Below are 19,043 nucleotides of genomic sequence, written 5' to 3'. Positions count from 1 at the left end.
ACTGGGGAATGAGGAGAGGAGAGAAAATAGAAGTTGTTGTCTGGTCTCCCTGGGCAGACAGTTTAACAAGTTCTAACACTGTAGTTATAAGGACAGTGGTGGATTCAGCTGCTAAGAAGGATGTGATCAGGATGGGGAGATGAAGGGATGAGTGAGTCTGATGAGAAGACTGCTCAAATTAAGGCTTACAGAATGAGTTCTCTCTATTAATGAGGGCAGGATGGGTAAAAGTGATCAGATTCTAAGCTCTTTCCTATTACCTCCAAGTGGTAAGGTAATTGAGAAAAGTCTCAATAACTCTGGTATTTATTTGATAGCATTCATATACAATGTTTTTAGTGGGAATCATGGTCTCACTTGGAAATACTGCCCCGGATAGGTGTCTTGTGCGTTATTTATAGGATTATGGTTGAGGCTAAAAGAAACCTTAGTTTTTCTTGCATATGTGGGGGTCACCGTTTTGTTTGTTTGCTTGCTTGCTTGCTTTTGTTGTCCCTCTGTATATACCTGGCTATCCTGGAACTCACTACGTAGACCAGGCTGACCTTGAACTCAGAGTGAGCCTCCCAAGTGCTGAGATTAAAGGTGATGTGTACCACCACATCTGGCTGTGGATCTTTATTTTGTGCATTTATGTATGCCCTGTTTCTTTTTTGCAATGTTATTTCTTGATTTAAAATTTCAATTTCTTATATGTATGTGATATACTTTGATATTTCCACCTCTTCCCCTGTTACTCTTTTTTATTTCTTCCTAGTGAACCTCTTCTTCCTCCCAACTATGTTTATGTACTCCTTTTTCCCTTTTGTGGAAAATTTTAATTAGGGTGTCTGCATGAGTTCAGATGGATGGTTATTTACTTGAGTAAAGGCTGCTAGCCAGGGGTTGCACCACTGAGGAATATGACTTCCCCAACCCTAGCAACCATTCCTATAGCTCCTTGGGAGTAGGGTGGTCTTCTGAGTCCCTTCCAAATCCATGATGGAGAATGTTAATGGACCCAGTATATGCAGGTCTTGTAGCATTGCTTCTGTGAGTAATGGGTGCAGCAGCCTTGTCATGTCCCATGGCCTCTGAATCTGCTTCTGCCTCCAGGTTCCTTCCCTGTTTGAGTTCCTCTCCTATCTTCTTTCAGTGATGAACAGTGATTTGGAAACAAAAGCTGAAACCCTTTCCTCCCCAATTTGCATATAGCAGTAGTAACCCTATGACAACAGCAATGACATTGTTGGACCAGTGGGCACATCTTAGCTGCAAGGTTGGTATTATATATAGCTTACAAGACCCACAGCAAAGTAAGACTTTAGAACCTGCATAACACCTCATGACACAGTAAAAGAAAGGTAGGCAGCTCAGTTGTAGCTTGATTTCTGTATGTCCCGCAACCAGATGTGTTTGATGTCTTCAGCAATGGTGTCTTACTACCTAGTTCTGGTTGGTAACCAAGGGCAATAGCAATAGCCTGAATGGGGGGTGTGGTGGGGACTTCTTTATCCAACATACTTACTAAGGGGTATCGTATAATTACCATCCCTAGCACTAGGGTTTTTTGTTTTTAATTTTTTGGAATATTACCCCCTCGGGTCTTTCTGTACAGCCCTGGCCTGGAATTTGCCATGTAGAGGAGCTTCAAGCTCAGAGGTCTGCCCTCCTCTGCCTCCTGACTGCTGGGTTTACAGGCGTGTGCCACCATGCCCAGACTATATGTTGTTCTGATGAGATGTATACAGAGACATTTTGACAGTTATAATGGGAATAAATGCAGCTGTGAACTACTTTCTGAATTTCTTTTTGCTTTTGTACATAGTACCTCATGAAGCCTGTTTGGCTTTAGACTGTAACTGAGGAGGACCTTGTAGTCTGGCTCCTCCTGCCTCTATCCACCAAGTGCTAGGATGACAGGCACTACCATAGCCCACTTTAGATTTCTTAATAATTTAAATTTAGCTATTTGGGTATAAAATAAATGAAATTTTAAAATAATTTTAAAAAAGATTTGAATGCAATTTTTCGACTTAGCTATTGGTATTTATCTCTTAACTATGAGAATACATCTTTAGTGTTAAACAGTAATGCTTTCTGTAAGTCCTACTGTGAAATGGGGTCTTATAATTTAGTTCACATTGGCCCAGAACTCACTATGTAGGCCAGATTGGCCTTGACCTCAGTGGTAGTTCTCCTGCCCCAGTCCTCCAAGTGCTACATTATGAACATGAAGCACCATATCTATCTTTAGTATTGAGATCCAGTCTTGTTACGCAATTTAGAATGTCCTGGAACTTGCTGGCCTGCCTAAGCTTTCTAAGTGCATGGAATTACAGGCTTAACAGTTACAGTATAGAAAGAATCAAATAGTATATAATATTGTTTAGCTTTATTTGCTATACATCGAGATTTATTAGAAACAAATACTAGTAGATAGTTCAGGACAGTGGTTCTCAACCTGTGGGTCACAATGACCCTGTAACTGGGTTCACCTAAGACCATCGGAAAACACAAATATTTACGTTACTATTTATAACTAGCGAAACTATAGTGTTATGAAATAGCAATGAAAATAATTTTATGGTTGGGGTCACCACAACATGAGGAATTGTATTAAAGGGTCACAGCATTAAGAACCACTGACTTAGACCAACAATAATAAAAACCTATGTTTGCATTGATTGCTGATTATAGCTTAACTAATATTTTTGTCCCTCAAGACCTTATTATTTAAATAAATAGTAAATATTCTTGTTTTCTCGGAGAAGAAAATGAGGCCTAAATATAGTGTCTAGAAAGCACTGCTTGAATCCAGGTCCTATAGTGCTGGCCCAGTGTTCTTTTCATTGTGTTTCTTAAGTTGGTGTCTTAATGTTTACATGTGTAAAATATAGCACAGTTTTGGAGTGTTTATTAAAGGATGAGCAAGTTTATAGTACAACCTGAGAGATCAGTTATAATCCATAGGATAATATTTTTCCGAGATTGGGTGACAGAGTTCAGGCTGACTTCGTGTGTACACACAATAAGGTCACAGATCACAGATGACCTTGAACTCTTGATCTTAATGCTCATACTTCCCAAGTACTGGCATTGCAGGTGTGTACAATTGCCTGTCTAGTTGGTCAGTTTTTCTCTCCCCCCTTTCTTTTTTTTCTCTTCCTTTTTTCCTTCCTTCCTTCCTTCCTTCCTTCCTTCCTTCCCTCCTTCCTTCCTTCCTTCCTTCTTCCACCTACCTATCTATCAAGAAATCGTCTCATAGTGTAGCCAATGCTGGGTTTGAACTTAGAGTAATCCTACTGTTTCAGCCTCATGAATATTAAGAGTTACATTGTGGACCACTACATGTCTAAGAAATTGTCATTAAAGTTCCACTGTGTAATAAACAAAACCACAACCTTCTTTCAAAGTATGTGAAAATGATCAGAGGAGATCAGTGCTAGTAATGCTTCTGGTGAGGAGGGACTAGAGCATGAGTGATTTTGTTTCAAAAAATGCAGTCTAATTAGGAATCAGGAAAATACTTTTTTCAAATGTTCTATTTTCAGTTTGGGAGAGTAAGTAAACATGTATGCTCTTCCTACAAGATAAGCTCTGACGGAGACCTAACTATTCTTAGAAACAAAGCCACAGTGCAGTGAGTTGCTGTAACTGCATTGGTTTATTTGTTAAGTCACCTTATCTATGTTCATAATAGAATTTATGACTGTTCTGATAAACGCTTTAAAGTTTAATGTATAAATCTGTTTTAAACTACAGTGCTAAGTGGAAAAGGGTGCTTTTTAGTTCCAGGGAATACACAATTTGTACTTTTCTTTTCTTTTCTTTTTTTCCCTTTGGAGGGTGTGGGAGACAGATTCTCAATGGTATCCCAGGATAGACTTGAACTCCCTCAAATCCTTCTGTCTTAGTCTCCAAATGCTGGAATTACCTGGCTTGGAATGACCCATTTTTGTCTGACTAAACCTCCTTCCCTTCCTTTTCTGCATGCTAGAATACTAGGGGCGTACTCTGACATCGAGTTCTCAGACTAGAATTCTATGCATATTGAAATGCTTGACAGAGCTTGATTTGGGAGGGGGGTTGTTTGTTCGTTTTTGTTTGTTTTTTGAGTTGGCCTTGAACTCACGACACTCCTGCCTTGTAAGTGCTAGGATTACAGATGTGAACCACCAATACCTACTAACTGCAGTTGATTTTCTTTTTCTAGTCATAGTTACTGGGGTATGTTTTAAATATAAAATCCAAAAACCCATCTAACTAGACATCTGTGCATAAAGTGAACACGTTATGGAATATGGAAAATAACAGTCCCAGAATTAGTACCACAGCAGCTAGGACAAAGAAATGTAGGGCTGGGGTTCTGGCTCTTTCTAGAGTGCCTGCCTAGCATGCGTGAAGCTCTGGGATTAGGCTAGGTGGCTCACACCTGTGGGCAAGTAGATCAGAAAGAGTTCATGGTTATCCTTTGCTACTTAGTGTAGTGAGTCTGGGCAACCTGAGCTACATAAGGATCCTTTTAGCAAAAAGAGAGGAGAAAGAAAGAAGAAAGGTTGTGTTTGTTTTGAGTTAGAATCTAGTTTTGTAGATTAGGCTGGCCTTGAACTTCTTGATCCTCCTGCTTCAGCCTCTTGAGAACTAAGATTAAAAGCATGTGGACCCATATTCAGTGGGTACATGGTACTGGGACCTGAACTCAGGGACTTGTCCCTACTAGATAAGAACTCTGCCACTGAACTATACCCCCAAGTCAGTCTCAATCTCTCTGTCTCTCTGTCTCTCTGTCTCTCTTTCACACACACAGAGGGAGAGAGTCTTTGCTCATTTATAGTTTAGTATCATTAGTTACAATGTTGTCTATCACCACTGTCTATTTCAAAAGACTTTTATCACTGCAAAATGAAACTCTGAACATTAAGCAGTAACTATTCCATCCTCCCAGCCCCTGCTTTCCTTAATAACCATTACTCTACTTTTTGTCTGAATTTTCCTATTCTAGATATTTCCTGTAAGTGGAATTATACCATATTTGTTTGTTTGGTTTATTTCATTTAGCATAGTGTCTTTAAGGATCATCCATAGTGCAGTATTTGTCATTACTTTTTATAACTAGATAATATCTGTTCTATGTCTTTACCACATTTTATATATCAATTCACTGATGGATACTTGGTTATTCCATCTATTGGATATTGTAAATAATGACTCTTATACTAAGATTGCATACTGTTTGGTAAACATAGTATCCTTAATACAGATTGATGTGTAAATATAAGTGTTTGTTTCCAGTTCTTTTGAGTGGGAGTAGAATTGCTGGTTTAAACAATAATTATGTTTACATTTTAGATGGAGCCCACAAAAGTGTTTTTCAGAGTGGCTGCACCATTTTGCATCACTTATTAGCAAAGTATGAGAGTTTCAGTTTCTTCATATATTTGCCACCACTTCAAATTTTCCATTAAAATATTATAGTCGTCAAGTACGTTTGAATTGTGTCTGGTTGTGGTTTTGGTTTACATTTCCTTTCTGACTAATATTACTCAGCATCTTTTCAATAGTGTTGGGGGCATTTTGATGCTCGTTTCAGCATTTGAACACAAGTATACACACACACACACACACACCCCTATATGCAAACATATTCTTCATGCATGCTAGGTAAGCACATTTCCAGCTTGGCTCAGTTTTTTGTTATTACTGTTCCTTACTTTGTGGTTCTTAGTGTGTTTCTCAGTTTTAATTTTTCTCCTCTTAAGCCATGTTGAAAATAGAAGCATATGCTACCATAACAGCACAAAAGATTTACTGTTATTTGTCATGTTGAAATTTCAGTAATGTCAAGGTATATTTAATGATTCATGTCAAATGAATGAACAGAAAAGTAGTCCAAAGTTCAGCAATTATCTCCACCAAATACTTCTGTTGAGAAACCAAGTTAGAGTGCAGACTTTGTGGTCAGCATGTTGCCTTTTAGAATGAGCTTTTTTCTATGATCTCTGTCTTCTCTTCATTGACCCTTCCTACTCATATGCAATAAGACTCAATAAGACTCCTGTCTAGACACAGAAGGTTGTTGTGTCTGTCCTGGATGTTTAGAATGTTGCTCTTAATGGCTGAGAGTGGAATAATGATTAATGTGTATTCAGTTACTTTTTGCTTTTTGCCAAGATAGAAGACTTTAGCTCTTATTAATATAATTGTACAAAGCATTTTAAATATTAAAACTATGGACTGGCAAGATGACTTAGTAGGTAAAGGAACTTGCCACTAAACCTGACAGCATGAGTTGAATCCCTAGGACCCTTGTGGTGAAAAGAGAGAACCAACTCAAAAAGTGCTATGGCATGAGCTCCCCTACACACCTCATACACACAATAAGAATAATATTATAATAATAATAATAGCTTAAATAAAATAAAGACAGGTAGGAATAGTTTCCTCCCACTCCATTCTTGAACTTTCGTGCTCTTCTCTTGACAGTTCATGTGGCAAGCACTTTATCTACTGAGTCATCTTATTGACTCTGACCTGGCAGGGACTGAAGCTCTGGAAATTCTTACCTGCTTTTTCTTCCTTTTGAATGTGGACCTGGCTGGCCTGGAACTCTCTAGGTGGAGCATGACTGGCATTAAAATCATAGTGTGTCTCTTGAGTGCTGGAATTAGACAAGTGTGAGACACCATGCCTGATTTTCCCTGTCTTTAAAATCATGAAGAATCTTAGGGAAGCTCTTCTTGGTTTTCCCATGCCTTATTTGTTTTCACTGACTAAAAATAACATGTTTCCCCAATCTAAATGATTTTTTGTTTTTCTATTTTACTTGCTAGCTAAACTTAGCATGTTCCATTTAAATCAAACCACTTCTAATACTTCCACTGCCACCATCCTTACTCCAAGTCATGGTTAATCCCCTAATTTTATTTATCTGCTTATTTGTCTCTTGAGTCTCCCTATTTCCCGCCCTCTTACTGCCAAGACACTGACAGCCCTTTCCATGCTACTACTGAGCTATATCCCAAGCCCTCAATTTTTTGTTTTTCATTCCATTTTCTACAGAAAAGTAGGGATTTTTTTGAACAGTATAAATTCTTGTGCTGGAGTCTTTCTCTGACTTCCTGTTACACTGTTAAGTACAGTAAATAAGTACATCACACACTCTTATTGTCAGATTTTTCGAGGTTCTTTGAAGGAGGGCAGGGAGGTTTGTTATGTAGTCTTAGTGATTGAACTTTTTTTTCTTCCGTTTTGAGGCTAGACATTGAGCCCAAAGCCTACAGCCTCAGCTAACTTATTCTCCATCTTTTTCAAAAACATTTCATCAGATCTACAGAGTAAGTTTGTTTCAAATGAAAACATACATTGTATCAGACTGGAAGGCAGAAATACTACTACACTTTTATATCAGTTTGGAGGAAAGAATTAAAATTTGCAAATCAAGTTTAATGTTGAAATGCTAATGTTTGAGTAAATCTTACTATTCAATGCATAACCACTTCATTTACTTGAGAAATTGGTTCCCCGAGAGGTGAAATGCCTAATCAAAGCTGAAGTGCAGCTAGGATAAGAACCCAGTAATCAGTCTCAATGTCAGTCAGTCCCCTTCCCCATCCTCCCCTTTCCTCTCCTCTCACAGAATCCTGCTTTCTCATAGGCATCTCACTCTATTTCACTCTCTTGCCCAGGCTGACTTACATACAACGCCACACCTAAGTTTGTGGGTAGCCTTGAACTCATGGCAGTCCTCCTTTCTCAGCTTCCTCACTGCTGCCATTACAAATGTGAGCCTCTATGCCAGTGGTTCTCAACCTTCCTAATGCTGCTATCCTTTAATCCTTTTCCTCATGTTGTAGTGATCCCCAGCCATAAAATTATTTTGTTGGTACTTTATAACTGTTATGTTGCTACTGTTGTGAATTATAATGTAAGTACCCGTGTTTTCTGATGGTGTTAGGCAACCCCTGTGAAGGGGTTGTTCAACACACCCACACATACCCGCAAAAGGGTTGCTACCCATAGGTTGAGAACAATTGCTCTATGCCCTGCTGTCAGTTTTATTTGGTTCTTTGTAGTTGTCTGTTATAAGGGTTATATAATATATGAGCCAAGTACTGGATGTAGTAATATAGCTTATTATAAAAATCTAGTGCTATTCTGATTTATATTGATCTAGCGTATTTTTTCCTTATTCTCCATTTGATTTTATTTCTAACAAAGTTGAGTAAAGAATAATAGACATATAATGCACTGTTCATATTTAAAATGTGCACTTCGGTATGCTTTGAAGTGTATGCTCACAAGTGAGACTGTCACCCCGATCTAGAGTATTTAAAAGTTACATAGATCTATTCAAACTGCAAATAAATAAATAGATAAATAACTTTGGAGAAGAACCATGACATATCATCAGCAAAATATGGATTCTGCACACTGACATGATTCTACAGATCTCTGTTGTCAGCCTCACTAACCAGCTTATCCTGTCTCTAGAAAGTCTTGCTTCTTGTCTTCCTGTATTTCAGATCTGCCTTACTGTCTTTATGATTATCTCACCTCTGAAGGCATAATGGACATAAGACTGCCCTCGTGTTAAACATGAACTGCACATTGAAAAGCAGATACCACCTTTAGGCTTGACATCTGTTAGGATACATAAAACTTACTGAATGCTGTTATACTTGTGGTTAATGGTTTATTATGGGGAAAGGATAGATTAAAATCAGTCAAGGAAAAGAGGATATGTAGAACAAAGTCCAGGAGTGTCCCCAACGTGGAACTTCTGGTAGGTTTTTCCCCGTGACATCCAAATGTGTTTTGCTTCCAGTATCCATGTGTACAGTATACATGGAGCATTAGCAGCCAGGGATTCTCACATGAGTTGCCGGGACCATATTTTTTTTTCTCAGTATGTCTTCATTACATTGTCGTAGTTGGTAGAGTACCCGTATGATTGAACTCAGGCTCTGGGTTGAATTCCAATCACACTATCAGCCATGTTTTTCCTATCATGTTGGTCATTCTATGTGGCCAGTTGCACTAAGCAATGACATTCCTATCAGATATGCCAAAGTAAGCTTCTTTTTGGACAATGCTAAATTATTTATACAGTGTATAAAGTTACAGCTTACTTCCAGTCAGGCATGGTGACTAGTGCCTATAATCCACTCAGGAAGTGGAGGCAGGAGAATCAGTTCAAGGTGAACCTGAAATACATGAGATAAACACATAACCCTTCACAAACAACCCTTTACTTCGTTAAAGAACTTACCATCTATGTAATAAATTGATTTGATGCTAACTTCACACATATTACTGAGGGAGTTACAGGTAGTTGTGAGCTACTTGACATGGATGCATTGAATATCATAATTTCTCTTTAGGAACTGAATTCCAGTTCTTTGCAATAGCAGTGCATACTCTTAACTGCTAAGCCATCTCTCCAACCCTGTAGGTGTAATTTAATGATTTAAAAAAAAAATAAGGACTCAAATAAGGTTGACCTTAAACTTACACAGCTCTGCCTCTGCCTCCTGAGTGCTGGTATCAAAAATATATGCCACTACACTTGGTCTTAGTGAGTGAGTGTGTGTGTGTGTGTGTGTGTGTGTGTGACAGGTTGTGTCATATAATCCTGACTGTCTTAGAACTCTATATAGACTAGGCTGTCCTTTAGCTCATAGAGATCCTCCTGCTTCTGTTTTTCAAGTGCTTTGATTAAAGCACTTGATTAAACTTTTAGCAGGATGTATTTCAATAAATCTGTTTCTCAAAAAAGTTGCTGAGGAGCTTTTAGATTTCCCTATGTGTTTTTTTTCCATTTCTTATCCTGTCTCTGTATTGTCCGTTAGAGCATTCCTGTATTTCATTATCATTCTTTTCCTGTTTTTGTTTCCTACTTGGATGTTATTGGGTCTCATGGTTTCTCCTTTTTCATTCTCTACATTCTCTGAGAACAGCATCAATTGCTTTCATGTCTTTAGGTCTTTAGATGTACATAGATGTCACCCCATTATTTCTTTTTCTTACTGTACTGTCTAGAACTGGTTAAAATGTTGAATTAAGGTGATAGTTAGCATTCTGCTTTTGTTTATGGCCATAAGGAAAATTTCAAGGTTTCCCATTAAGTGTGAGTTGCTGATACCTTCATTCACTAGAGGAAGGCGCTTCCCTTCTGCTCATCCCATACTAACTACCATAATAAGCGCATATTTTATTTAAAATATTTATTTTGTTTTAAATGTTTTGCTTTTGAGACTGGCCTTGGGCTCTGTATATAGTTGAGAATGCTACACATGGCATTTAACAACTTTATACAGTTCCCATGCCAAGGGGATCTGACGTTCTCTTCTGATTACCATGAGTATTGCATGCATGTGGTTGGTACACAGACATGCATGCAGTCAAAATAACTCATATATATATATGTGTGTGTGTGTATATATATATATATATATGTATGTATATAATAAAATAAATACATAGCTGGAGGCGACCATGAACTCCTGACCTTCCCTCCACTTCCTGAGTTCTGGGATTGCAGGTTTGTGCTACCACACCAATTTTAATTTTTTTTCCTGATCATTATTGCCAGATAGATATCAGTTTCCTGATATATATTTATGTTACTGTTTTCTTCTCTGATCTTTATTAATCTTATCTATTTTACTGTAAATTTTTAAATTTTGTAAAATACTTTCTTAGTTCATCATTTCCTCATTCATAGGTTGGGGATATAGTTTGGTATACAGGTTTAGTATGGTTTAATTGCTATTGTCTCAATAAGAGGAAGTGTATTGGGCATTGTTTTTGAACTGTTTATTCAAACTCTTCCATTTTACTACGTTGTTATTGATTTTCCCATAATGATTCTGTGTTATATATTAGGAGGATTAATTTCTGCTGTACATTGTAAGTAGGAAATTCTTTCTTCTTGGGTTATTGCTTTCCACAGACATTTTATAATTAAACTATTTTGCCTTTCATCACTGAAAACAGTGCAGGGTGCATAGTATACATCTAGGAAACATCACTGAAATGAACACATAGTGCTTTTCTTTGTCATGATATTTATTAAAACTAGACTGGAGAGATGACTGAGTGGTTAAGAGTATTTAGTATTCTCACAGAGAATCTGCTTCAGTTTCCAGCATCTTTATGGCAACTTACAACCATCTATAACTCCAATGCCAAGAGATCTGATATCTTCTGGCCTCTGTGGATACCAGGCATACAAACAGTATACATACATGCATGTGTGTTGGCAAGCTTTCATACACATGAATAAAAATAAACCTTTTTTTTAAATGTATGTACCCCAAACATTATGAAAATTTTATATGGTATATAGGTTTTGAACCAAGCTAGGGAGGCCTTCAGTATGCAGTGACTATACATAAACTCTGTTCTTTGTCTTTTCTTATATTTAAATATATATTTAATTTTTTGTTTTGTTTTTTGTCTTTCAAGACGGTTTCTCTGTATCCTTGGCCATCCTGGAACTCACTCTGAAGACCAGGCTAGCCTTGAACTCACAGAGATCTGCCTGCTTCTGCCTCCCAAGTGCTGAGATTTAAGTGTTCACCCCACTGCCTAGCTTAAAAAAATTATGGCTATGCGTTTTCACCTGCATGCCTGGTGCTCTCAAAAACCAGAAGAAAGCATTAGCATTAGAGCTAGTTGTAAGTCACATATGGGTTCTGGGAATTGAACCCAGGTCCTATGCAAGAGCAGCCAGTGCTTTTAACTGCTAAATCATCTCTCCAGCCACCACCTATAAAATGAGTTGATTGTGAATGCATTCTTTGTGTGGGGGTGTGTGTATTTGTGCATGCATATGCAAAGGCCAGAATGTGTCATGAGCTGCCTTCTTTTCTCACTTTCCCAACTTATTTTTAAGGAATAGGATTTTTTGCTGAGCCTGTATAGAGTACCTTGTTTTTGCTAGGTTGGCTGGTTAGCAAGCATCTGGTGTCCGCTTGTTTCCACCCCAATGTTCTGGTTGTAGGCATATGCTACCATGCTCAGTTTTTGTTGTTGTTGTTTGGTTTGGTTTTGGTTTTGTGAGGCAGGGTGTCTCTGTGTAGTCCTGGCTGTCCTGGAATTCGCTTTGTAGATCAGGCTGGCCTCCAGCTCGCAGAGGTCTGCTTCTGCCTCCCAAGTGCTGGGACTAAGGTCGTGGGACCATGCCCCACTCCATGCTAGGAATTTGAACTCAGGTACTCTTGCTGAGCAAGCACTCTTACCCACTGAGCCATATCTCCAGCCACAAATACATTGTTTATGGAATGTTAATTTTATAATTATAGAATATGGTTAATCAGAAGTTACATAATTTAAAAATACAAAAGTTAGGAAGAGGGCTAGAGATATAGCTTGGTGATAGAGCAGCTGCCTCATTTGTCTTTGGTTTGATTTCTTGTGCTACAAAAGAATAGAATAAAATTTATAATAAGTTACAAAAGGTAAGGTAGTTTTTATGTAAAGACCATAGAATATAGACTTAAATGAAAAGAAAATCTGTTCTCTTCTCAAATAATAAACAGTTTAATTGTTTTTATGACTTGAGGAAAGAGATGGCTGTTGGGAACTGTTTCGTTATAATACATCCATTAATGTGCAGAAGATACGATGCTTATCTGTCTTTTTATTCCCCCATTAAACCTTTCCTTCTAAACTGTGACCCTGGACTGTGTGCACATGTGACTAGTTTGCTGGGTATGGTGATGCAGGACTGTAATCCCAGTAGCACTGACCTGTAATCTCAGCACCTGGAACAGAGAGGCAGGAGGATTAGATATTCATCCTTAGCTACATAACATGTTCAAGTCCAGCCTCTACTACATGAAACTCTGTATCAAAGAACCTAAAACAAAGGTAAACTAGCTCATTTGTGATGAGTAACTATAACATAAACATCGATTTCAAAAATTCAGTACTTAAAAAAGAAAATACTAAATTTTATATTGATTTTATGTAATGTGATAATTTAGATACATTCGAATAAAATATATTGTTAAAGTGATTTCATCTATTTATTATTAATAAAAATTTTGAAAATACTAAGTTTTCATTTAAATTCTTTGCATTCTGTGTCTTTCATTTAATCTTTTTTGTGACAAATTAGTGTTTAATACCAAAGTACTTGGCTTCGCTTTTTAGATGAGTTCTCCCTTCCCATGAATCAGAGATAGAATAGTAGTCTCTTTTCGTCTATTGATATTTCAGTCTTTAACAGAGATGGAACACCTATTTTTAGTTCTCTTTTACCATATTTCTTCTAGTTTTCAAGATAATTGCCTCTCCCTACTTATTCTAAATCCAACCATGTAATTTTTTTTTTTCAGTAAAGGGCAAATTGTTAATAAATGAATGAGCTCTTTTTGCTTGATTTCTGTTTCCAATTTGAGCTTCTCTTTGATAAAAGGAAGAGTATGTCTGGTCATTAGAAACCTGATTGTAGAAGTGAGGAAAAATTCTTGCCCTCAGTGAAATTATTATGTGCCAGTCATTTGTTGATAGTAAATTGACTGATAAATTGTGTGTGTTATAACTAAATAGCAGTGTTGACTGCCTCATGATAGACGGAAGCAGAATTTATCAGTGGAGAAAAAAATAGTTCAAGATTGAGGAAGAAATTTGATATTTGTGATGGATAGGTTATGGTGATTTAAGCCTATACTGATTCCAGGTAATTTAAAAGTGTATCATGTACATTAGTAGTGCTTGGATTCATCCCACACTTGCTACCTGCTATAAGTTTATTTTTATTTTACTTTTAAGATTTATTTTATGAGTATGAATGTTTTGTCTGCATGTATGTATGCACACCTTGTAGACCAGAAGAGGGTGTTAGATCCCCTGGAACTGGAGATAGGAATGGTTATGAATCACTGTGTGAATCCTGGGAACCAAACTGAGGACTTCTGAAAGAGCAAATGCTCTTAATTGCTGAGCCATTTTCCGAGCCTCTACCTGCTCTAACTTTAGGCATATTATATAACTGCTTATGTTTCTTCATTTATGAACCAGAGATATTAGTAATAGGACTTTGTAAAATTTTCGAGGACTTTGTAAAAATGTCTAATTGCTCACTAGAAGTTAGCTGATTAGGCTAGGCTGACTGACCAGTAAGCACCAGGGATCTGTCTACCTGTAACCACCTTCCCAATGCTGGGATCACAAGCCTGTGCAACCATGCCTGGGTTTTTACATAGATGCTGGAGATCAAACTTAGGCCCTCATGGCAAGCTCTTTACTGACTGAGCTGTCTTCCCAGGTTCATAATTTTATTTCTAATAATGGCTTAATTGGTTCCATATTATTGTCATATTAGAATAGTGTCTAGATTTTTAAAGTGATTTTTATTGTTTGAGTATTTAAGACATATTTATGCTACTAGAGCAGAGGCCATGGATGGCTCAGACTTCCAATTGAGAGGAGACCTGCTTAGTTTTATAATAACAAGCCAATGAAATTCGTCTGTCTTTCACAATCTGGCAGAGTTTAACAGTCCCATCCTTCCTGATCCTCAAGATGCTTTCTGCTTTCTTAATCAAATGATAGAGATTCTTGGGAATATCAGGGGACTTTGGATTTAAGGATTCTTAAAATTTTATTGCCAGTTACAAAACCTGTGACACATCATGAGCCTCTCAGGATCACACCAATTTCTGAGGGTTTCAGACTTCTCTTGGCCAGTTTGTAAATGTGATCCTTGACACTGATCTTCAGCTGGGTTGGGGATCTAGGCAGTAGAGCAGAGCCAACTGGGACAGGCCCCTCCCAGGCGCATGCATGCAAATCTTGACAGCACCTGACAGCAAAGAGAATTGTGTCTGTTGTTGAACTACAACCATTGCTTCATTTTTTTAGTTAATCTTATTACTTAAGTTTTAAAAATTGTGTTTATGTGTATATGACAGAGTTAAGAAGACAACCTGTAAGAACTGGCTTTCTCTTCAGGAACTGACTTATTTTTTTCTTTCAGTCTTATGGGTACTGATAACTTAACTCAGGTTGTCAGGTTTGGCTATAGGTGCCTTTAACCACTGGCCCTGTTTCTTACTGGGAACTCATGGCTACTCCCCCTTACCCCAAAGCTCTCTGGAACATCATCCTCCCATGTTTAGAGAGTCAACCACACTTGGCTAGGTATCTTGAATTGTTAAGATCAGAAAGCAATTAGGTGAGTAACAAGACTGACCTGTTTTATTTTTCCTGAAGTTTAAATTTAGATTGTAAATCAATGCACAGAATGATCAAGGAGCTTTTAAATTAATTCCTTTGTTTTGGGGTATGCAAATGGTGTCAAAGTTTGATTGACTAATGTAATTGCCCACTTTTAGAGAGTTTTAAGTAGCTACAGCTTTTGTGATCAGCAAGGGGTTACTGTTTAAGTTAGTAATAAATATTGCATTATATTTTTAATCTGACTTTTAACTTTTTAACTTTAAAATTAAAGTGAGGCACATTGAAACATTTTCACTTACAAAAGATCATATAGCTCCTTCCTTCTTAAATTAGGAGCTAATGAGGTGGCTCAGTAATTTAAAAGCACTTTTTCATGCCAAGAACCTGGGTTCCATTCCCAGCACCTGCATGGCTCTAACAGTTCCAGAGGACCCAATATTTTTTCCCGACCCCCATGGGTACCAGATATGCATGTGGTACACAGATATACATGCAGGAAAAACACTCATATGGATAAAAATGATAATAATAATAATAATAATAATAATAATGTTAATAAGAGTTAAAATTTTTAATAGATGTGTAAAGATGGTTTTTATACATATATGTATACTATTGTAGAACTTGATACATTCAGAGTTCCATAAAAGGGCATTGGATTCTCTGGAACTAGAGTTACACTTAGTTGTGAGTCATTGTGTTGGTGCTAGGAATTGAACCTGGGTCCTCTGGAAGAGCAGCCAATGTTTTTAACCATTGAGCCATTACTCTAGCACTCCACCCCCATCTTTTTTGACAGAGTCCCATGATTTTTGTTTTTGTTTACAATAAGAAAAATAGTTTTTTTTCTCACATAATTTATCCTAATTATAGTTTCCCCTCCCTCTATTCTTTGTTGTGGGTACTCCTGCTCCTTCAGCCAATAGCTGCTGAGATACCAGCCCATTGGGGCGTGGTTTCTCTCTCTTTAAAAAAGCAGCCACTGCCCCCCCCCCCATGCTTCCAGCTCTACTTCCTGCTACTAGGCTCCTTTCCTGATCGTGCAGAGGGCTGTTGTCTGGGATGGTGTTCTGTAAGTTTTTCCCCTTTAAATAAATAGCCATTCTATTAATCATAATTCCAAACTGGTGTGGGATTGTTTGTGACTTACTCCTTCAATTCTTCTTGTTCCTCCCTACTGTCCTCCCGTCTGGATCACTCCCTTTCTATCTCTCAATATGATAAGATAAAAACTGTCACATCAGGGTTGGACAAGACAAAGAAACAGAAGAAAAAGAGCACAAGAATCAGAGTACGGTCTCATGCTAACCCAGATCGGCCTTGAACTCATATGTAGTTGAGGATGATCTTGAATTTTTGATTCTTCTGCCTCTATCTGGAGTGTTTGTCTTAATCAGAAATGTATTTTTTTTTCATTTACTGTTAAGGAGAAGGCGTAACATAAACTAATTTTTTTAAAGGATAAGTATAGTATTGATTTAACTGCAAATAAATTAAAAAGAAGAATAATCAAAACTATAGACAGAGTTTTCTTTGGACTGCCAGCTCACAAAAACAGCATGGAGACATTAATTATGAAAGCTCAACTTTAGGCTTGTTTCTAACTAGCTCTTATAACTTAAATTGACCCATTTCTGTTAATTTATATTCTGCCATGTGGCTCATGGCTTTTACTTCCTCCTGCATGTCATTTTTTCTCTGCTTTGACTGCTGCTTCACCTTTCTTTTTCCCAGAACTCTCTCTGTCTAGAAGTCCTGCATGTATACCTCCTGCCTACCATTTGGCCATTTAGCTTTTTAATTAAACCAATCACAGTGACAGTGAAATCACATATCTCAAAACCCTAAACTATATGATGAATTGAGTTATGATAAAATATTTGAGTGGAATATTATAGCTTTTTATAATTTTAAAACTTGTCCTACTCTTCTAAGCTATGATTCTTTATACATTTTAAACATTCTGGAGTATAAGAAGCTTCTATAAGTTTTTCATAGATTTTGATCAAGTAAGAGTTGTTTATTTTATTTTGACTAATAAAGTTTGCTCTTGAGCAGTGTAATAGCAAGATCATGACTATTTTGACTTTTTAGTTGCATAATCATAAGTCCCGTCTTGGAAATAAGTGAATGGTACTTAAGTCATTTCATGTCAGGAATAAAGCCAGAGTGTCACTGGGAAATGACAGGCATTATGACAGCTGATATGAAGCCTTGTTAACTTCACTTACTCTGCCAAGTATTTTGATAACTTAGCAAGTGGAATAAAGTATGTTTCAGTGTCTTCTGAACCCAACAGTGGATAAAATGTTAACGCTGCTTTTCCATTAGGATTTCATGAAACCTCTCATTGTGTTTTATTGGATGTATTTTTGTAAGTGGCTTCAAAACTTAATATAGGATAGGTTTTATTTAATTTATTTGTTTGTTTTTTGAAATGGCATGTTACTATGTATTCCTGGCTAACCTGGAATTCACTCTGTAGACCATACTAGCCTCAGACTCAAAGAGATTTGCCTGCCTCTTTCCCTTAAGTGCTGGGATTAAATGTGTTTGTCACCACATCCAGCAGGGTTAGGTCTAAACAAAATTAATTTGTGTTTAGGAAATTAACTGAGTGTTATGTTTATTTTTATGTATAGGTCCTGGTATTTTGGAAGCTACAAGAAAAAAAGATTAAGAGGTTTGGTCTGTTTCGTGGACATGGCTCAGATTTCCAACAGCAATGAATTTAAACAATGTTCATCTTCACATCCGGAACCAATAAGAACCAAAGATGTGGACAAAGCAGAAGCATTACAGATGGAAGCAGAGGCCTTAGCAAAACTTCAGAAGGATAGACAAATGACTGACAGTACTAGAAGCTTTGAACTGTCTAGCAGCACTAGACAAAGAACACAAGGTTTTAACAAACAGGATTATGATCTCATGGTGTTTCCTGAGTCTGATTCCCAAAAAAGAGTGCTAGATATTGACGTAGAAAAGCTCACCCAAGCTGAACTTGAGAAGATATTGCTGGATGACAGTTTTGAGACTAAAAAACCCCCTGTGTTGCCAGTTACTCCTGTTCTGAGCCCTCCATTTTCAGCACAGCTGTATCTTAGACCTACTGTTCAAAGAGAACAGTGGCCCTCTGGATTATCCGGGCCTTCCACATATACTTTACCTTCTATTTATCCTTCAGCATACAGTAAGCAGACCACATTCCAGAATGGCTTCAGCCCAAGGATGCCCACTTTTCCATCTACAGAACCTATATATTTAAGACTTCCAGGACAGTCTCCATATTTTTCATATCCTTTGACACCTTCCATACCATTTCATCCACAAGGAAATTTACCAATCTATCGGCCAATAGTCAGTCCTGACATGGCAAAACTATTTGACAAAATAGCAAGTACATCAGAATTTTTAAAAAATGGGAAAGCAAGGACTGATTTGGAGATTGCAAATACGAAAACTTCAGTCTGCAGTCTACAAGTATCTCCAAAGTCTGAAGACATCAGTAAATTTGACTGGTTAGACTTGGATCCTCTAAGTAAACCTAAAGTGGACAGTGTGGAGTTGTTAGAATGTGATGGAGAGAAGAATCCAGTTTTGCTAGCAGAGGATCCTTGGGATGCTGTTCTTCTTGAAGAGAGATCTCCTGCAAGTTGTCACCTAGAAAGAAAGGTGAATGGAAAATACCTTTCTGGGGCAACTGTAACAAGAAGCCAGTCTTTAAATATTCGAACGGCTCAACTTACAAAAGCCCAAGGCCAAGTATCTCAGGTACAGTCTCTGCTTGCTAGCTTCTTAAATTTGGTAGTAAAACAGAGTGCATCTTAGTGTGAGTCACTTGTTTTTGGGGAGAGGGGAGGTAATCTTGCTTT

At 37.5% G+C, this 19,043-nt stretch overlaps 1 protein-coding gene and 1 pseudogene across 1 annotated transcript in view; one reads left to right on the top strand and one right to left on the bottom strand.

Annotated features, from left to right (window-relative positions):
- The window catches only part of Pik3c2a (phosphatidylinositol-4-phosphate 3-kinase catalytic subunit type 2 alpha), a 102,593-nt gene that overhangs the window by 2,245 nt on the left and 81,305 nt on the right, over positions 1-19,043 (top strand). The window contains exon 2 of the mRNA XM_038319048.2: positions 17,814-18,942. Within this exon, the coding sequence (XP_038174976.1) occupies positions 17,875-18,942 (1,068 nt within the window). The 5' untranslated portion in view covers positions 17,814-17,874. The remainder of the gene's footprint in view (positions 1-17,813; positions 18,943-19,043) is intronic.
- Positions 14,369-14,837, bottom strand: LOC119824888 (annotated as a pseudogene).

The sequence above is a fragment of the Arvicola amphibius genome, chromosome 1 (genome assembly GCF_903992535.2).
Source record: "Arvicola amphibius chromosome 1, mArvAmp1.2, whole genome shotgun sequence".
Classification (NCBI taxonomy): Eukaryota; Metazoa; Chordata; class Mammalia; order Rodentia; family Cricetidae; genus Arvicola; species Arvicola amphibius.
The sequence above is the reverse complement of the archived record's forward strand: the minus strand, read 5'-3'. Positions and strand labels throughout refer to the sequence as shown.